Genomic DNA, 21983 nt, shown 5'->3' with positions numbered 1-21983 from the left:
ATATTGCTAGTATGAAAAGATGTATCATTAGTCCAACTCCCAGGGCATGTGCTGTTACACATGATGCTTTTGCTGAAGGCGAGGGGAAGAGAGCCTCTCAGAACTAAGAATCGTAAATTGAAATCACCCACAGGCAGTTTTGAAGCAAATGAAAGACCAGATTAAACTGGTACTGAAATTTCATTATATCTCTTCACAAAACAAAGTGGCTTAGGGATAGAATTTCAGGGTACTCAACAAAGTTAGCTGTAATAACTGAATATAGCATTTAAAGTTTGAAATCCCACGGTTGGCCTTGCAGGAGCAGTTAAGAGCTTCCAGTATTCAAAAGGCTGCCTGGATATAGTCTGAAGCCTTATGTTTGAGACAACTGTCAAGAAGTTCTTGAGCTCTACTGATAACGTTAGCACATGAACATGGAAGCCATATTAGTTTCAACATTTCTAGAGGGGGAGAAAAAGCTAAATTAGGATGTATGGGAGAGTGGAGCCCCTTTAAAGCACAAAAGAAACATGGACAATGTGTTATGGGTAAGAAGTGCTGATATATACCTGACCATTTTGTTGCCACCAATGAGCAAATGCAATGATCTATTATGACACTATCTTTTGAGGGTGTTGATGCAATTGGTCATTCATACTATCTAAAACTAACTTGTTATGTCATGTTGTGCCCAACTGCTGGTAAATTGGCCACTGAGGATAGACATGTTGATTTGTTCTGCAGTCTGAGACTGGCAATTCAGCCATAGAACATCAGACTTGGTCATTTCTACGTCCCTGTTCTTCTCTGGATGCTCAGAAATCCTAGATATCCTAGATCTCAGTATTTTTGGACTGATAGTTTCAACACAGTCATCCTTCTCTGCCCATTTGGTGCCTTAAGTAGAGCCTCTTTTTACTATGGACTTAAAAGCACTGAGACTTCAGGAATACTTTAGAAGAGTTCCATACTTCCCTCTTAAAGACAGTTTAGTGAACCTCTCTACAGGGATCATTAAAACCAGATTATATAAACCTTTTCAACAGAAAATACAGTTTTAATTACTTTTACACTGGAGATCTTATTTTAAAGTTTGCATATCTACACAGAAAGACACATACGGGGTTGGAATTTCAGTTCTCCAGCTGGTCCTGCAGGAGGATTTCCTTGCTGTAGTTTCTTTTGTTCCATCTGTTTTACGACCTGGTGAAAAATAAAATACGACAGTTGAAAAACTTCAATCTGTCAACTTTCTCTGATGTGATATAAATGAATATACTTTAAAAAAATTTTGCAGCCATTATGTAAAATCTTTGTTCATAGGTATACTACTGAGTTGAGATGCTTGCATTGTTTGCTATAATCCTGAATTATGTTTTGCTGTGGTACCATTAGTTTAGAATTCAGCTGGGACTCATATGAGAAACCAAGGTAAAGAATGCTCCAGAGCTTGGGACTGTCACGAGCCATTTGTTACAGATATAAGGATACAGAAAAGGGAAAAAAAAAAAAATCTGTTCTCATAAGTGTACCTGCTGAAGCTCTTGTTTCTGAGCCTGAAGCTGGTCGTGCTGCCTCTGTAGTTCTTCCTTCTGCTTCTGAAGATCTTCTGCCTTCTTTCTGAGTTCATCTTCCTGCTGAGAAATATGACTTTCAAATTCCTTCAGCTCATCCTCAGTGAAGAGCTGCTGTTGATCTAGTGTCTGCAAGAAAATACATATAAATGTGAACACTTAGCCAGGAATACATATATATTTTTATTTACCTTCCTACTGAAGTTATTATTAGCTGAATTGTTCAGTTCACTAAACAACCCTCAGAATTTTCATCAAAATACCCAGACATGACACTGTAAAGGGTTAGTATACTCACTGTAAGAAACAGCAAAATAGTCGTTTCTCAGCTATTTTTTCAGCAAAATTCTACTACAGATTTAGAGGAAAGAGGAAAAATTCCTCTTGCTTCCAGCTGAGCTCTGATCTTCCCTTTAAAGTGATCCATAAACAAAATGTCCATTTTCGGTTTGAAAAGCATGTGGGGAAAGCCCTTCTCGAGTCCACAGGGTGGCGCAAGGCCTTTTCTGTTTGTGTGCGGGCCATGGAGCTCACGTCTGCATTACACTGTCTGCTATGTCTTGTACCTTACATTTAGCTAAGGTGCTTAACCACACACATACCAAAACAGAGCTGAAAAAAAAGCAAAGGTCAGAGACATGCCATTTAGTTTCCTGGTTAGAGTGATGGTAACAGTACTGTGTGTTGTGCTAGAACGCATTCTCATTACCTCCCAGCTATCTGGCTCCAAAAATTCTTTTTTCTCTGTAGCTCGCAGGAACTCTTCCAAAGTCACTAGCCGGTCCTTGTTGATGTCGACCTATTTGAAGCAAAACATTAAACTCAATTTAAAGAATGGTCTTGGCAGAGCTAATGTTTAATTTCATTATGCAAGTATCTTCAAATAGAATAATTTTATTTTTAGACTGTCCCATTTTCAAGGGAGTGCCTGCAACACCTTCTGAAAACTTCTCTCACAAGCTTATATAGCTTAACAAAAATGGAAATAAAAAGAAAATCCCCACATTTTACTTCAAAATTCATTGGCTTTATTGGAAACATTATTTGTGGTCACAGCCCCAACACTAACAGTGGCATGCATGATTTTTTTGAGAAAAATGGTTTGTAGCTTTCTGGTAATAATTTTGTAACTGTGAGTCAGAGTAATCTCCATGGTTGGATGGGAAGGTTTTGAAACATCAAAAAAACCCCAACTGAATTGTGTCAGAATCCTTTAAGGGGAAAGGAGGAAATGCTTCCCTTCATGACTAATAGAAGACCAGGCTTGCTCTGTTCCTCAAATTTAAGGAATGTAGTTGAATGCACAAAAGATATGAGTGAAAAACACAGTGGTTCAAAACATCCTCTTCCCTTTCCTCTGTCTCCTGAGCTGAAAACCTATCAGAACTGGTAAAAGTATTCACTATTGTAGGTGATCCCTTGAGCTCTGAGCCCTATTCTGAAGGCACAAAGGTGAGCTAGAAAGGTGAGAAAGACCGTTGCTCTACTCCCTCTTCTCACACCTAAATCTTACCCATTTGTCAAGTACTAAAGCACATTTAGAGTCTTCCCTGTTTGACATGAAATTCACAGGGAATTTCTATTGAATCTCAGTATCTGCAAAAGACAGAAGATACAACACAACTCCTTCTCTGGAACTTCTTAAATAAAAACTACTCAGCAAGCATTTACATCAGAATATAGGGACTGGGCTTGAGAATTATAACTTTATGTGAATCCCAGCACAAACAGCATTCAGTGTGACAGGTCATCCATCCCTGTCTGCTGTACTTGGACAACGCTTCATGTTAGGAGGACTGTCTTTCTTGAACATAGAAGGAAATCAGCAGCTCTACTGAACATCAATCCCCACCTCATTCATTACATGTTCTCTCATTCTCAGCCTTTCTTCTTCCATTTCAACCATGTCATCCTCTTCATTTTTGGGATCATAAACTTTTTCTAGCTGAAATTCAAAATTAGAAAATATTAGTTTGGAGAAAGGGCTGCTCATTCAAATGGCAGAGCATATCTGGAACAGTAGAATGAGATGTTGCTAAAAACATGAGTTCACCAGTTTTTCAACGGAGTGAGAGTGTGTGTGCAATTCTCCTCTTTTAGCATAGTATTGAAGCATCAAGTGAGCCTTTCATTGCTAAGAATGCAGTCTTCAGTTAATTCATGTGGTCTGTTGTAATTCAGTGCTGTGGACATTACAGCAAAATTGACCTTGGCATGCACAGGCTGATCCTACATTTGATTCAAAACAGTTTCTATGTGGTTTCTGGAACAGGAGAGAGTAGCTTTTTTACCAGAGCATGCAGCTGACCCTGTAAGCATTCAGGACATCACAAGACAAATCGAGTGCTTAATTTAATGGTCCGCTTCTCTTCTTGCACAATGTCTTTCTGGTGAGTTCATGCTTATTTGCTTCTACTTAGCTTTCTTAGTCATTTGGCTTCGTTTGCTTAGCTACAGGTAATTTTAAGGCCCCAGACTATTTGTTTTTAAACTACAATACTGCAATATGGTAGGACATATCTGTCAAAAAAGACTGCCATATGTCTTCGTTGTATTATAGGGGATTATGGCAAAGTATTGTTAGAAATTTGTATTTGCAGATTTAATTTCTTAAAAAATTTACAGTAGTTTGAATTTATAAGCTTCTATATACACTGTATAGCACATTTCCTCCCTGACTCATGAAATCTAGAAAAAAGATATTGACAGCCATAGTACTGACCTTTGAATGGCAAGTTTAGGGTTTTTTGCTGCTATACCAAACCAGAACCTACTGGAAAAATGAAGACCAAGGCCTTTTGTTTACTCACTGATTCTGCAATTCTCATCACTGTAGAATTTCAGTACATTGCTGTCATTACCCCTCTGGGAGGCAAAGAGGTACTAATATTTGCGTTTTCACAGACAACAAACCAAGGCTTGAAGAAACTAAGAGCCTGTCTGTTTTATCAGATGTACATGTGCTCCAAACTAGCTAGATAAAAAATAAGTGAAATTTCTGTAGCCACGTCCACAGTGTGCTTTCTTTGAACCAATTCACACGAGTGTGACCCTTTTTATCTTAACAAGTCTTATGACCTGTTGATTAGCACTGACTGAGCGCAGCTACCCAGCTTCAGAACCTCTACCAGGCTGCATCAAGCCAGAGTAGGAGTGCAGCTCTCTGCATTGCAACTTATACACGTATAGCTATCCTGCAGATTAATTATAAAATCTCAAACAAGCCTGTGGCAGAGAAGTACATGAGCACTAGCTCTCTGGTGGCTTGAGTCCTATGCTTCTACTACTTTATTTTCCCTGCTGATATGTTTTTACACTTTTGTAGAAACATTAAGGATGCACATAACTTATCGTGAATACTCTTAATTTGTAGTCCAAAGCCCCCCCAGATATACGTGGAAAAAATACAGACATCCCTGTAACCATTTACTGAAACAAGTTAAGTTTCTGAACTTTTTTTTTACCTCTTTAGTAAATAGGGCTTCTAATTCTTGCTCATCCAGGAAACCATCATTATTGACATCTACAAAAAGAAGTGTTGAAAATACAAGTTGAGTATGTACAGAAGGTAATACATGTAATAATTCTCCATGAATTAACTATCAACATACACATCTCATGTGGATTAAAAGCCTCATTTAACAAGATGCTGGTTACACAGGTCATTTTTTCTGTTTAGGTTTTTATTAGGCATTGGCTGAACTGTATTGCCATTTTTGGTTGGTTGGACAATTCTGGAACAATCTTCCTACTTCTTAGATTAGCAAAGTGAAATAGGTCACAACAGGACTGCACAAAGTGCAATTGCCAAAAAATATTGCTGAGAACAAGTTGTCCCAATTTAACAACTAAATTGGTAAATAGATTCAGGAGCAACAAAAATCTGTAGAAAAACTTTGTTAACAAACAGTATGACTCTCCAAAAACCCTAAAGAATAATGTGAAAGTCTATATAAATATGCAGCGCTTGAGAAGAGATCACTGTAAAATGACTTTTCATGACAAACACAAAGAGGAGAATACTTGATGACTAACGACCCATCTTTTATCCTACATTCCACTCCGAATATTGTTATATTACCTCTGAAATGGAAAGAGAATCTACTTCAAATGAGTGTTATTATACTATATTTTTGTTTAATCGCTTCAAAGTTTTTTATGTACTAAGCTCTAAAGCAAGAGGTTATTTCAGCTATTTCTGTTTTGGTTAAGATTTGCACAAAAAAGCTACCTAAAATTTTCAGAAAATTATCTTTCAGGATCTCTTTCTAGAAAGAAGAAATAAGGTTTAATAACCGCAATACATATTTATATATTCTATAAACCAAGATAAAAGTTCAGAGTCAAGCTAGAACACTTTTCTTCAGTTAAATTATCATCTTTGGGATTAGTCAAGTTCTGTCTACTGTTCAACCCTTCACAGCCCAGTACCAGGCAGGATTTGCTTAAGGCTACTTTATTATGAAGCATTTAACAATGTCGGCATATAAGGTTAAACATTTATATAACCGCATTTAAAGCAAAATGCCCATTGAGATGCATCCTCATGTCGACTACTATTTTATTGTTTCTAGCTGCACACTGCTCAGAAATACAGAGGCAGGACTGAAGGCATTTTGGCTTTTGTTTTATTAAGGGAATCTTGCAACTTCTGAGGAGGCTTGGCACTTCTGTGACCGTTCCAAAGATAAGGGGTGCCTGGCACTTATCTGCAGAAATGATGAGAAAGCAGGTTTTCCCACACACACCTCTGAGCATTTATTCCTAGTACATAGTGTGTAAGCAAAGTTATAGATAAGGCCCTCTAAGGACCCATACTTCCCTGAGGAACCACTACTGGTTATTGGCTGTATGATTTTATGAGTAGTTAAACAAAACTCTGTTTTCAACTTCTAAACCCCATTTAAACTTTGCAGTAAACTTACAAATAACATAATATTTTCTCCTCTATACTCTTCAGATTCATCCAAATTGCTGGAGGTATAAGACTTCACCCTAGCATAAGACAAACTTGCCCTCAGCAGAAGGTAACAGAAAGTCACTTCACTTGTTCATTAAGTTAAACTAAACCTCTTACCGTGTAATTTGAAAAATGTTTTGGGGTCAAATTCATTAGGATCTAGTCCATCTGCTTCTTCCCATACCTCTTTCAGTTGATCTTTGCTTCCCTATAGATTGGTTACAAAGAAAAACTATTCAAAAGATGATTAAGTGTAATTTTTCTGCATTACCTTTGCATTACAGTTTCTCTGAAAGGCTTTATTTTCTAAACAGTCATGTTGCAAATGGAATTTTCTTTAATACCCTTTTGGTCAGGTCTAATACTTTCATTAGACAGAAATGCCCAGGGAAAGAGGGTGTGTCAAGGAAATGCATATTCTGTGGAAAGGAATACTTGTAATAATCAGTTATGGCCACACAGACTCATCTAGAAATAATAGCTGAAGGAAGTTAAATTAAGTTTAAGTTTTCATGTTCTAGAGCAAATGGTACTGTGATGCAGTTCCTTGCAGGTCAGGCACACCATGAAGGCTTCTCTACAGTTTTGAACCATTCTGGCTTCTTCCTCATGACTTTTAGCTTCTTTGTAAATAATAATTCCACCAGCAAACAGCATACTTGTACAGAAAAAATGGGGGTATATATAGTGGATTTTGTAATGCTCTCAGCATTGTTCCCACACTCTACTCCCATGCCAATGAGAACAGGCAAATGCTGAGAACAAACAAGATACACCCTTCTCTTTATTAGCTTTTTCTCTCTGGAAAGCTTCCACCCAAATATGTAAGAGCAGCCTGTGGCCTTACAGGATGGTGAACTTTAGGGTGATCTCCATGTTTTTTCTTCATCTCCTCAAATTTGGATTCTTCTCGCTGTCTCTTTTCTTCATCCAGTGTTTTTAAATACTCCCTCCTCTCGTGTTCTTTCATCATCTCGTATTTCTTAAACTCCTCATGGCGGGTCTTATCATAGTTTTCCAGGTCACTTGTAGCCTAAAAATATAAATATATGTAGACATATAATTGTGCCACACGACTATGTTAACACATATGATATTAAAACCACTGAATTGTTGAGATTTGTGGGCAAAGCTGGCCATATTGCCATTCTCCTTTTAAACATGAGGTAGAGTAGTTGGGGGTTACCTTCCATGGGACAGTGATGCAGAAACATCTCTCCTCACTTCATTGTTTTCACAGAAATGAATTTGCAAGGGTTCAACTGCTAGACAATTTTTGCAACTACACAGTACTGTAAGAAGGCATCAAGGTGTCCTTTCTCATCAATTAATAAATTAACTCAAGTAAGTCCCGTACTAATTCAGCACAGCTTCAAATAGTACCATTAACTCCTTGATTATTTCAGAATAAGAACATCTGTAGCTTATCCTACAGTTTAATGAAAAAAGTGCCTTCATTAATAATGGGAGTTAGTTTGCAGTAGCTTAATACAGATTATATCAAAAAACCCAATTATATGGGGAGAAAGGATGTGAGGGGAGAATTGCTGACAAGTACATGTATGGAGTTTAGAGGTGTATCATCTTCAGACAGCTCAAGGTGTTAAAGGATGTTTTGGTAGTGCTTTTCACAGTAACATGTTTATACCTGATATAGTCTCTTCATTATTTAGTTTTCAGAATCACTGTACCTTTTCAAAAACAATTCCAAAGCAAAGAACCCCTAAAATGCCTATTACACTCTGTTCATATCTCAGCTAATAAATTAGAAGGTAAAAAACAAACAAAAAAAAAGAACTGCCCCACTGAGGATATACTTCTCCTAGCCAATCAGAATTTTCCCAGAAGTGATACTCAGAAATGGCAAGAAGCTTTATAATATCTAATTTATAATATTTAATAAAATAATTTTACAGAAAATTGAGATTAAATTTTCCAAGGGCAAAAAAAATCCACAAAAATTACAGAAAGCTTGAAATATACCTTATCTTTCAATTTATTCTGAAAATATAAAAACTGTCAAATTCCCATGTCAACATGCAGTGCCCTCTAAAGCATATCTGAGAGTAGAACCTTCTTCCCTTGGGAAGCGTATTTTTTCCAGGCATTGAAAAAAGCCATGCCATGCTTGGCTTAACTTCATCCCCTTAATAAACATGCACTGAAAAAAACCCCCAACACCTGTGATTGATACTGAATCTGCTAAATATATACTGAATGCCATGTCCAGCACATGCAATTTCTAATATTGATCTCTTAAATTCTACTCTGCTGTGGTTTTGCAGCTTGACATATATATAATAGATTCCAAAATTCAAATGGCTAGTTTAGGGGTGATTATTTGTGTCATTCTGAGACACCTAAATCGTTTAGAAGTAGAAATCAGAAAATACACTTTGGAAACTTGTACCCCTATCAAAACTGTGTATTTGAAGGCTCCCAGAAAGGCATGGTTTACTCCCAAAGTTGTTTGTACTGGCACATGAATAAAAGTCCTGTTAAGATGCCACCTCAAAATTTGTGGGCTCTTTAGCATAATACATACTTGACAACAGTTTTCAAGTGTGCAATGGAGACAACCGACTTTTCTCTGAAAATGAAAACTGCATGGAATTTTTAAAAAAGTGGTGTATATATAAAAGGATTTGCCTTTACCAGAGGAAAAAAGTTAATTAATACCAAACCCCCCCATAATAGTTTATATCTAGCACTCACTGCTTTGATCAACATATCTAAGTCTTTAGGTTCGAACGTGTCAGGATTCTGATGATTCAGGTGCTCAAACTGTTTAAGAAGAGCCTGATGGTCTATGCCAGTGTCTGAAAGAACAAGGTACAAATGTAAAACATTAAAATAAGTTTGAAATCAAGTGAGACCAGGAAGTTAAAAACTTTCATATGGGAGCTTGTGCCTTCTAAGTACCTGAGGCTCCCTGAGGACTGGATAATTTTTTCACTGTTGGAGGAAACTATAGCAACACTTCTAAAGTTGCTTTTCCTGAAGGAGATCAGCAAACTCGATAGCAATTTGCACTATATTCCTTCTGATGTGTCAGTGTTGCACTGCACACGATAATTTAACATGCACAAATTAGGGCTTGTGTTTCAGCGAGGAAAAATACAATTCATTTGAGCTTCATAAACTAAGCAAAACATTTTATTCTCTTTTATATAAATTAGATAGTTGAAGTTATGTGCAGTATCAAAGCTAACAACTTGCACCTTTCTCCTGAACTGGGAGAAGTCTGACTCTTCTATTGCCCTGTACATTTTGCAAATGACTTGTATCTGGCCAAAGATGTATGTACAATATGGTGTAAAATTATATCAAATCAGATAAGCAGATATTCAAATTTCATTTGTGCAAAATGAGAAGTGCAAGACAATGGAGAGCCAGGTCCTGTGGTCCTGTGTCTAAAAGCTGCAAACATTTCTGTCTTCCTTATGACAGGAACAATACCCAGCAATATCAATACACAATGCACTAACAACAAAACCTATTTCTACAGCAGGCTTTCCTAGCTGTTACCATGGCTTCTGACTGCTAATGCTAGATAATAATGCTATCTTAAGCAGCATACACATTGATATGTTATGTATAATAATTTTGACAAGCCTTTACTAGATGGCTTAGCAAAGAATATTTTATTTGTTTTAAAAAAATTAGAAAACACAATTTTGAACATATTATTCTTTGGCAAACCATCCATCTTATCACAAACTATCCATATTATCACAAACTATCCATATTATCACAGAACAGCAAACACTGGCTGGGGCAGATTTCAACCATCATTCCTCCCTGGTGAGATCACAATTTCTGTTGAAATATATGCTCCTTAGCCTGTTTTTGAAACATTTTTAGAAGTGTAATAATAAGCTTAAAAAAACCCCAAAACCAAATCAAGAAAACAAGCAAAAAAAAAAAACCCAGCCCCCAAACCCATTTTCCTCCATTTTTTATATTTATGGAAGAAGACTCATTCTATTTGACAATATTTACTTGCCACATCACTGTATTATCTGAGAGCCAAGCCCTAACATTCTTCTGTCCTGTACCGATCAGTCTAGTAGGATCTTGGTGAAAATGTGTAAAACCACATCTGGATCAGGACTGAATATATGCAAAATATAATCTCAAATCTGCTTTTTTTTAAAAACCTGATACATCTGATAGGGAGGAAAACAGGTGAGTTTGTGTGCTTTTTTTTTTTTTTTTCTTAGATCAGATAGAAGACTATATTAAGTGGTATTGTAGGGAAGAGACTAATAGAAGAAGTAAAAAGAAATCAAACAGCTCTGCCTGCTGTAACTACAGAATGATCTTTTGTACATGTTCCAAGATGTTGCACAGGTGTACAGATGCAGCTGTATTTTATAGATAATCTGGCCATACTTCTTCTATGTGATGTGAAGAACTCACTGGCAGAGCTGATTATAAACTTTATAAAATGTTTTCCCACTCCTGATGTTTTCAAATCTTAGTAGTCATCTGAATATTTTAAACTGGAATAATCTGTTCTTGTTCTTTTCCAAATGTAAGAATGTTCTTCTACTGTAAGAGATCTGATCTGTTGGGGGAAATTATTTTGCTAAAGCACGCTCTGTTAGTTACTCTTGATTTATGGAAGTAGAGAGGGCTAGAAGTAATCAGTCCGTTAAAGTATTAAAAAAATTCGGAATACACAAAATTACTATGTACCCAACCAGGTACCGTCAGCTGCTGTCAACTAGCTCACTGTGAGTGTCACCATGATGTCACTGGACTGTTTGTCTGCAATCAGAGCATGAGACTGGGCTCCTGGCAGCTAAAGAGCCACCTGAGGAAGATGAACTTGGGGTCTGGCAGGTATGTCAGGCAATGCACTGACTCCTGTGGAGAGGCTACCGCTGGTCTGCACTGCCTAGCGACCAGTGGACTGTACTCTCTGGACTAGAACTTTCATTAAAAGAAAGCAAAGGACGGAAAATTGATTTGATTCCCTCAGCCAGCTCCATACTATTATTCATTAATTATACTATGGTATCACCTAAAGACTTCACTGGAAAGGTACTACACTGTAAATATCTTTTATCCCAAATTAATCCGATGCTTTCCTGACCCTAGTAACATCCCCTCAAACACATACTTGCACATGCATATTCCTGCCATCCGCTTGCCACCTCTAAATTCCGCTTAACCTAGAAGACAAATCCTTGTTCTCGGAGTATTTTAAATTGATACATGACATACTCAGTTCAGTGGGATCCCTCCCCATAACTTGCAAAGGTTTTTAATAATAAAATATTCTGCATAGGCAAGTTAAGCCTTTTTTATTAGAGCTTCTTTGTGAAAAACAGCATTTCAGAAACAAGATTGTGCAGTCCATCATTAGGATCTTTGTTTACGAGCAACTAATTCTCCTCAAAAAGAAACCACTAATAAGAAATGTACAGAAATAATTTTAATGCAAACTTTAAAAATTCTTCAGTAATAAGAAATAAAAAGGGACAGCATCATATCCCACACAAGCTTACAGCAATCAGAATAATTAGCGACCTGTATACTTTATTCAATTCATTTAATTTGTATACAACTGAAAAGAAATTGCCTGAGTTTGTACAATTTCATTAGCAAATAAGAAAATGTTACAGAGAACTTTTTTCACTCCAAATGTTTTTCTTTATTCAGGAGCTTAAAACTGCTCCCAAAATAAGAAAAATAATCTTCTAAATTGAAATATTTAATGTTTGTTATAAATCTGTACAATAACTTATTGGTGGAAAGGGGTCTTAAAAAAAGGAAAACTTCTGTGTTAACTGTCATTAAAAAAATAATTCATTTTCTACCCTGTAAAGACATGAAATGTTATGTCATGTTGTATTTTTAAATATAGTCCTACTACGTTACTAGTTCTCAGTGAGTAATCTATAAATTGATGCACTACAAAAATAAAAAAAGAGGCTGAAAAAGGATTAGAAGTATCTGAAAAATCCACTGCCAGAATCAAGTTTAGTTATTTATAAAACACAGATGGCTTTTCTCTTCTCCCATTTCCTATAAAGATGGGTCTTTACTGGCCCTAAGCAGCTCAGAAAGGACACTCACTTTCAGCTTACAATCATTATTGACAACAAACAAAGCGTAACTGATGGCCTTTGGGCACCTCTTCAACACAATCCCATCTGTTAGCTCACCTAGTTAAATTTTATATTCTTACCTTGAACAGAATCCATTTTAGCTTTAATTAACATTCTTAATCTTGCCACCTCTTGTCTTTTTAGTTCATCCAGCCGTGTTCTCACATGGTGGCTTACTAAATCAAGCTCTCTGCTTAGCTTCCCACTCTGTCAAAAACCAAAAGTTATGTATAAAAATTAGAAGTAAGTAGCCTTTAGGATTCCCATTAGACACGGGCTGCAAGACAGCAGACTAGTGGCAGTCTTTGGCAATATTGTAGCCCACATTGTAAGAAGCTCAAAATTTTTTCAAAGAGCAGATTAACATTTTTTTAAACCCATGGTTATAGAAACAGAGAGGAATCCTAAAATCTTTCTGAAAATAGAATTTCTAAGTATCTTGCTCCTCCAAAGAGCAAAAGCATGACCTTAAAGCAGCAACACCTAATAATGTTGAAGAAGTGACAAATTTCTTGATCAAATGTTCTCGAATTAGTTCAAAAGAACTCTGAGATGCACACAACGTGCTGTGTTCTTCATCCACTTGACGACGGCTGTAAGACTTGAGAGAAGGTACAAGCACAGCAGCAGCGTCAATGTGCACTGCAGGAATATTTATCAGGATCTGGAAACGGATAGTGACCTTCAAGGGTTACCCTAGATGTGGCACAGAAGAAAAAGGAGCCAAAAGCTGTCAACGGCAACATGGGGGACTAAAGGAACCACAAAAGGCAGGATCTCCTTTTTAAGTCTATCACTTTAGACTGTTTCCTACCTGTCCCTTGCTGAATTTCTAGCTCATAAAGGGGAATGCAGAACAGCCACCACCTAGAGCCAGGAACTAAAGTAGAAAAGACAAGAATGTGGTGAGGTTTTGGAGAGAGTGCTCTGTGGATTGGCACAAAATAAAGGACAGCAGCGAAGAAAGCCAGAGGTCTATTTTATTCCTATATACACTGACTTTATCTCTAGCACAACTTATCAGTTTCCCCAGACTCTAAACTCTGACTATCTTGTAATTCTCTTCCATGTCATCATATTCATTTGTGACACACTATCTTAATCTCAGAAGGCAGATATACCTCTATGTTCAAAACAGTGTTCCAAATTACTCTGCAGGCAACAGCGAGCGAAAACTGCTTGCAGCTGTTTTGATGTACATGAAGGTTCATCTACCTGTATGAAGCCTGAAACTGGCTTTTTAGTAGACAGGCAGAAGGCAGAAACTATGCATTTGAGTATACGTTGTTGGGGGTTTTTTTATGCTTTAATGAACAGAAGTTCTGCTGCCCCTTGACTAAAGACAAAGATCTAGTAAGAGTTAAATACTTAAGTAAATAGAAATGAGAGGAAATTTAAGCTCACAAAAATTGAGAGAAGTATGAAAAAAGAAAAGGGAGAAAGAATACAGCATACTTGGCTCTTGATTATGAAATTAATTAACCTAATTTAACTCTTTTTTTTTTTTTTTTTTTTTGTACCTACCTTTATTTCCTCTATGTCAGCAGTCTGGAGTTTCTCCCTGAAATGCTTATCTGTTTCCAAGACATCTATTACTTGCCTGAGATATTCATCATAATAAAGTCCTGTATCCTTAAAAAAAAAAAAAGTGAAATTGAGAAAAGAACATACCACCAAAAATTTCATTTTGTTTAAATACAATGATTAAACTGAAACACAAATCTCAGCAACACAGGCATTATACTCTCTTACCTATCTTCATCTTATTCTGATTTGCATAATTGCCATAAAACAACTTAGTCTTATGATTCATTTGTTTCAGCAACTGAGGGGAAGTTGAGAAAAGTGTTTAGGAATCCATGTAATACACAAGAATCTCTCAGGTTAATATAGGAGTGGGTTTTTTTAAACAGTGCAATTCATTCATTACTGTTCTATTTGAAACACTGAACTGGAATCACTGAGTGCAGTTTCCTAAGTCACCACTCAAATGCTTGAAAGAAGTCTCTGTGGAACAGTAAGCAGTTCCTCCTATTGCAAGCTGGGGAATCCCTTCCATGTGCCTTTAGCAGCTCATGGAAAAAAACCAACAAATTTAAATGGAACCTCAGCATAGTAGATGGTAGACTGCATGACAATATTGGCTAATACTAGTTTCCTTTCTGCAAGTAACTCCAGTAAAGAACATCTAAATTTCCAGGAATTTGCTATAGCCAGATTACTAACAATTTGGAAAAAATACTTAATTAGATAAATTTCATTACTTACTGGATTTTCTACCTTTTCTCCTTCTACATGACCTTCTCCTTTGACTTTTGTCTTATCTATATCTATAGGCACAGCTTCCAAGGCCATTAGGAGACATGTCATCAGCAAAATACACTGCTGGGGCAGGACAGATAGCCACTTCATCTGAAATGAGACCAAGTCACAAAAATTAACATAAATTAGGTTATCATACTGTACTGATTAGAATTTTTTTACGTTTCTACACAGATACCTGTAATAACCCACTTCCCACATGTTCTACTGCTCTCAAGGAACACTAAAACTCAAAGAATTAAGTACAGCTTTGATTTTTAAAGGCCATTATTACACAAGCAGATTTCCTCAGATTACCTTACAGTTGTACTGTAAATGGTGAGAGGTTTTTAACATGTTAAGGTATTATCAATGGCTACGCAGAACAGGTGGGAGCACCCAACGTTCATACACTTGCTTAGGGTGGCCAAGTCTTTCACAACTAATACTGACATTCCTACTCTGATCCTGTCTTTGCTGAAGTTACTGGCAAACTCTGAAAGATAATCATGGACACTGAATCAAATCTTAGTGTAGTAATGCCAGTAGTTTTTATGTTTCAGCAATGGGGTAGTGTGCCTAATTTGGAGTCAAAATTTATTTGCGGGAAAAATATTTTACTATCCATGCTATATCTGTATTTCAAGTTGACAGAGATTCCTGAAAAAAGTGTTCACACTACCTGAAATTGTTGATGAGGCTGGGGCTTTATTAAGCCAGTCTCCCCTAGACTTTCTTTGGTGTCTTATATGGTGCTAACTTGCACGTAGTTTGATGAGCACCAAGCACTTTGAGAGTTCTTGACCTCTGTCTTCTCCCCCTCTTATCAAATTTGGTTGAAAATAGCTCAATTCACTCAGCAACTGATAAGAATACTTAGTGCGAGTACAGGAAATACAGCTAAAAGAGAAATGGTAATCCAGCATCTGACAGAGAAGTCAGGCTCTCGAGACAATTCAGCCAATTCAACCTATGACAGTCCACAGTCTGGATATTCTATAAAAAGCTTGGGTAAACTCCAATGTTACATTAGTAATATAAATCACCTCCTGGAAAGTGAAAGTTGCCAGTCAAATACTGTCTAAAATTAGCTTAGATATGTCAAAGAAAGAGACATAATATTGAAGAAACGTGCAGTCAAACAAATCCAAAGTATACCTGCTACAAGGAGAATTTCTGTACAAGTGCTTTAACTAGTCATGCAAGTAATTCTATCAAAAATGCTTATGCCCACCAAATTTTTTGGGGGGGTGGGAGGGACACTGTAATTATGGTGTCAGTGCCAGTTTTCCTGACTACATGCTCTGGTACTTGATAGTGAAGCATTACTTTTGCTTGGATTAAGCTGCCCCTTTACTAATGCAATAAATGTAGATAACGGTACCTACTTAATATTAAGCATTGTTGACACCCTTCATTCATATAACTATTACGTTAAAAAAAGCACTCTTATTAAGAAAAAAATGGGAAATGCATACAAGATGTATAGAGATATTCTTTCTTTTGTTGGGGATGAGGGAATAGCAGGAGATAAAAATATATCTGCCTATCCATCTTTTGGTTTATATCTCAAAGGCTCAAGGATGACAAGAATTCTCTGAAACTGTTTTTTCTTACTCACATCTTCAACAAAAAGCCTAAATGGATTCTGCTCAGTTATAGCAAATACCTGTTACTTTAATTTAAAAAATGACTGACATCTGATCATTACCAGATGGAATAGCAGGAGCTATTGTTGCTGCCATACTGACCATATTCGATTCAATGTCAGCACTACTGTCAGATTCACAACAGCAAGTCTGATTAGCTTTGCCTAGGTCATTCCTTTAAAACAAGCAAACACAAACACAAAAAACCCCAAACCCAGACTGATTTGCTGGAACTGACAGGTTAATTTCTACACAAGCTGTTGGCTTGCAGTGACTTTATAGAGCTGATGAATGAAGGAGTTAGGTTCCGATATTTCAGATGGTTTTAATTACAGAATATTGTTGTGTAAACGCTGTGCCTAGGTTTGTAATTTCAACAAGATTTAGGGACAGGAAATGATAATAACTAACAAATACTAGGTTTTCAAGCCTCCTAATCTTGATGTAGACGCCAAGACTGAATATTTTTGAGTACTAACTGGATGACTTCTATAGACCAAATCACCAAGTTAGTGGACTTGCCCAGAAGTCTCCCTTCCCCTCCTCATACTGGATCTTCAGGCCAGGCTAGGTTACTAGGGCAGATCAACAGTGCTGCTGCGAAGTCCTGAACTAGAGCTAGTCAGCTGAGTCTGTATCTGTTAGTGGCACAGCTCATTTTATGTATCAGCAGCATGGATAACACTGATAAGTTAATACATGTGATGCAGGCCATCAGTTCTTTTAGCTAGCAGACAACCATCACCCTACTGTCACTTAATTTTTTTTGTCTTGCATGGACAAGGTCACCTAATTTTGTCCTCTTTTTCCAGAAGTAGATTGCCATGTCTAGTGTTAGTCATTCTCTGACCACTGTTGCCTGTTATTTTATCCTTACCATAGCATTTTGATATACCTGTCAAAATACAAACACAGCTAGATCATCATGTAGGCTTGAATACAACAAATGGAAAGTGGAAATAACCTATGCCACAGGTTGGACAGAAATAGGAAACAGTGTTTCTGTAACAAATTACCTGTAACGTGACAAATATGGCAAGCAGTTACACAGATAACGTGGTGTGAACCACTTCTGCTCTGAATCTGTCATCCACTTACCTCATTCAATGGAAGAGATGTAACCAACTTATTCTTAAATTACCATTTTCATATTATAGCTCCCCAACAGTGATCATACACCAGTCCTTGCTCTTCTAGCCTAAAGAATACTAGCTTACCTACTGATTCCTTTTACACAAGCTTTTCCAGACCTTTGATCATGTTTATTAGTCTTCTTTGAATCTTTTCAAGTCCTTTAATGTCTGATTTGAAATACAAGAATCTTGGGTGGCCTAGGCTATGCTACAGATTTTACCAGAGCATTGTTTCTTAACAAGAAAGGTTTATAAATTCTATAGGTAGGACTGAGAATATTTGCAAGCTGATGGTTGACTTCCAAAGCATTTTGAGATACAGTTGTGAGGAAGCCATTGTACTTTTTCAGATGAAAGAAACAGGAAAGAAAGTAAAAGTAAGACAAACTCTTAATTCAGTATCTGTCAACTAAGTGTCATTTAAAAATGAATAGGACAGAACTGAACCTCAAAACCTAGCTTGAAAGATTCTGGACGAACAGCCTGGGCAATAGCTTCTCTAAGCACAGAGCACCACAGTCAAAAAAATTTACAGGCAAAACAAAAATCCACCTTGCTGGAATTACTGCAGAATGCGAATAAGTCTAGTAAACTGGTAAGTGAAAGGCCATTAGTATGCATGAAGTCTAGGCAATGGATATAAAATAAAACCAATAAAAACCAAAAGACTTATAAAGTATATGAGTATAATAACTATACTCTTGGTATTTTTAGAAATATTTTTTAAAGGTCATGTATTTTTGAAGTGTTCATTTAAAGAAACTGTAACTTCTGATAACGCAAAAATTTGGACCCCTGATAGATGGCTAAATATTTTTCCAACCAAAATATTTTCATATATACAAAATTATAGTAATAAAAGTAATTTAACATTGTCATAAGCCACTCCAGTTATGTAAGGTCTGTAAACAGTGTTTTTGAAAATCCTGTGTGGCTATTATTTGAGCATGCTCATTTCATGTAAGGTCATGTAGTGAGATGAACCACGGCAGAGAAGCCAGAAACTCAAGTGCTAGCCACAGTTATGGCATGGATTCATTCTTTGCCCACAGCAAGTACTTAAAGCCAACATTTTCAACAATGACACCTGGTCTTTGATCCATGTTAAAGCCATAATCTTTTTTAAGCTGCTGACCTACAACTTCTAGTAACGTTAATAATTGTGCAGATGGGGATTGTCAGTTTAGGCCAAAGCAGGGCACACTGTTAAATTTTTAAGACTTTTTCCCTTGCTACTCAGGAAAACTGATACATAAAATGTCCATGCTGAACTGAAACAACTGAGGTATAACCAACTGTGTTGGTCTGCCAAAACTCATGTGAGGAAGCACTAGTCTCCAGCAGATTTGGGATGGGCAACTGAGATATATCATCTTAAACTACCTCTGCAGTTGTCAGCAGAGCTTATCTACCAAAAGCCCTAAGCAAACTAAGTACCACTGGGGATCTGCTGACTTTTCGTGGGACTTGTGCTCATGGGCAATTTGGGTTCCTGTGGAAATACCAACCACTGTAATTACATGCTGTCATACATAATAGGAAAGACTGGATGACATCACAATATGTTCTTCACATCTATTTAATGTAGTAAACTGCTCTGAAAAGAAGGCTACCTACTGCCCATCAGGCAGTTTTGTTTCAGGTTGTGCATAGGGTGTTTTTATTATAGTCCTTTTGATAAAACAGGCCAAAAAATCCACAGGTGTCAGGAAGAATTAAAAGCAGAGAAGACCAAAATGGATAAGCAAAAAATATCTCTACCATTGCAGCTGACTTTGCAGACACAAATGCTTAACACAGGAATTCCCATAGTCTTTTGAGGAACCCAACTGTTTACACAATCTGTGCTATACCAAGTAAATTGGAAATACATTTATTAGAATAAAAAATAATTACCTAGTGAAGACAGTTACTGTACTTAGGTATCAGTCCAAGGCTATATTCATCAAAATTCCCTCAATAAAAACAGGCAACTGAGTTATGCCTCAACCTTGAGAGTGTGACAGTCACACCTGAATCACTGAGCACATTCTACTCTGACACATATTAGAAGAGAGAAACCAGGCCCATTGCAAATTCTAACATTAATCAGCTGCAAGAAAAAAACTCAGCATGATTCTCAAATTCAGCAACCAGAGGGAAGAGTGACAAGAGGTAGGAAGAGAAGAAAACTGTGGTTCCAGTTTTTGTCCTACTAAACACTTTACTACTAAGAGTTCATTCCACTCTCAGCCTGTTACCAGCTACCTTCAAGAGTTCTTGACTTTTGAGAAACACATTCCGGGATGCCCATCCCTTCCCAGGCATTTTAGGGTGAATCTATGTGTCTGACCCAGGGTTGTGGTTTCTTCTGTAAGGACTAGGAGCCACCAAATCAACAGACAATCACAGTGCTGCAGAAGAGGAGCAATGTCAATCTGATCATTGCCATCTGTGGTACGTAACGCGCAGTATACATCCTCATGCCCTGCCATGGGTGAGTCACTTGAGCCAACTATTGTTACTATTCTTCCTACTGCTATATAGTTTAACAGAAATATAAAATGTTATGGATCTGCCCAGCTGACTGGTTACTTTCTTAAAGCAGATGGACAGAGCTAATGTTACAATTGTCACATGGAAATTAAGTGATTTTAGTCAAAGACATGTAGCCCACCTGCATTAAAAGGTAGCATAACTTTAATCTGCTTGTATCAGAAATAATCTCATCTTTCCTAGAGGGATAAGCAAACATTTCTACTTGTAATACATAAAGAGAACTAATCATAAAAGCAGTGCTCTCAAACTGACAAATACTGTGTTTATAGGCAGAGCCAATATCCTAAGCTTTCATGGAAAATGAAAAATAAAAATCTCTCTGAGTATTAAGTATTTTAAAAAAAACAGAGCAAGAGCCAAAAGAATGAGATGGTCAGCAGAAAATAGAGCCACCAATGTACTTGCATGAACAGAAAAACACAATTGGAAAAGAAAAGAAGCAGGCTGTCTGCCAGCAACCTTGATCTTGATCCCACTAAAGTTAATCACACATTCCTATCAACTTCAGTGGGGTAGGATCAGACATTTGAATTATAAAGAGCTATGGGCTTTGAAAGGTAAGTACAAAATGCAGCTTCTGAAGTCTGTTTTAGCAACATTAACACAAGCACCTAAACATAGCACTAGCACACCTATTTTACACAACTGCCAGGTGTTTATAATATAAACCTGAAAATTTACTTTTCATTAACTCAGCACCTATTGCCCAGAAAATAGCATAACTCTGGTACTGATGTCTCCATCACCTTCCTAGCAAAGCACAAATATTTTTTAAAAAGTAACACCCAATGTCAAATTTTCTAAAACTGAGATAGACAAAAACATATAGTGACATCATGTATAGTGTGTAATGTCTGCACATGCAGAAGCTCAGTGCATGATTGTGAAGCAAGATAGCACAACACTGTGAATGTCATATTGCACGTCTGCTCTTGACAAACCCGTGCGCACCATGATGGGCAATGTAAACACAAATCCAGACTTATAAAATCCACAAATAAGCCTACCTATTCATAAAATTTCACATACACCTGCTGTATCTGATACGGAAGTCATTAAACCTGTGTGACATACAATGCAGGATGATAGCAATATTCTCTATAGTCAAGACTGTACTGTGACTTCCTATTTTAATGCTGTACATCGGAGAAGTGAACAATCTTCATATGCAGTGCCAAATTAAAACCAAAACAAAACAGGAAAGAGATAAAATAGATCTACTAATCTTCATCCTTCTAAGAATATTCTAACCTCACTACCAAAATGAGAATATTACAAATATTATGTCTGAACTGTGTAAAGTACTCCTCCAGCAGTTTGAGCTAGCCATCTAGCATCTTGAATCTGTTTCACCTCTCTGAAACAGTGATATACCTGTCTATATATTGCAGTTTAAATACAGAATGTTTAATTCCATGGGGTTTTCCATTTCTTTAAAAATTATTTGCAAAGATATAAATTGATTAGACCATAAAATCTTAAAAAAATACATTAAATGTTTGAAATTAGGCAGAAACAGATTATTCATCTGCCATATTTTCTGTTTGGAAACACCTAAAATATCAGTGTCAGTCCCTCCCTGTTCTTTCAGAAGGACTCGCTGCACAGACACTGAAAGCTATCATACCTTAACCAACGATGAAAGTCAATGAATCTATAGTTAATGCATCTTCTTCACAATGTTAGTCCAACGAGGTAATCTGGTACTAGCATGGGAAAAACGTGGC

General features: G+C 36.9%; 1 protein-coding gene across 2 annotated transcripts in view; it reads right to left on the bottom strand.

Moving 5' to 3' along the window:
* Nucleotides 1–21983, bottom strand: part of NUCB2 (nucleobindin 2) — a 31062-nt gene that overhangs the window by 4563 nt on the left and 4516 nt on the right. For both annotated transcript variants that reach the window (XM_074884523.1, XM_074884524.1), the window contains exons 2-12: nt 14904–15047; nt 14160–14267; nt 12716–12842; nt 9232–9335; nt 7364–7549; nt 6634–6724; nt 5021–5079; nt 3409–3501; nt 2266–2355; nt 1515–1685; nt 1104–1185 (exon numbers count right to left, since the gene is read on the bottom strand). In XM_074884523.1, coding sequence (XP_074740624.1) covers nt 1104–1185; nt 1515–1685; nt 2266–2355; nt 3409–3501; nt 5021–5079; nt 6634–6724; nt 7364–7549; nt 9232–9335; nt 12716–12842; nt 14160–14267; nt 14904–15047 — 1255 coding nt within the window. The remainder of the gene's footprint in view (nt 1–1103; nt 1186–1514; nt 1686–2265; nt 2356–3408; nt 3502–5020; nt 5080–6633; nt 6725–7363; nt 7550–9231; nt 9336–12715; nt 12843–14159; nt 14268–14903; nt 15048–21983) is intronic.

Source organism: Strix uralensis, chromosome 15 (assembly GCF_047716275.1).
Source record: "Strix uralensis isolate ZFMK-TIS-50842 chromosome 15, bStrUra1, whole genome shotgun sequence".
NCBI classification, from domain to species: Eukaryota; Metazoa; Chordata; class Aves; order Strigiformes; family Strigidae; genus Strix; species Strix uralensis.
The sequence above is the reverse complement of the archived record's forward strand: the minus strand, read 5'-3'. Positions and strand labels throughout refer to the sequence as shown.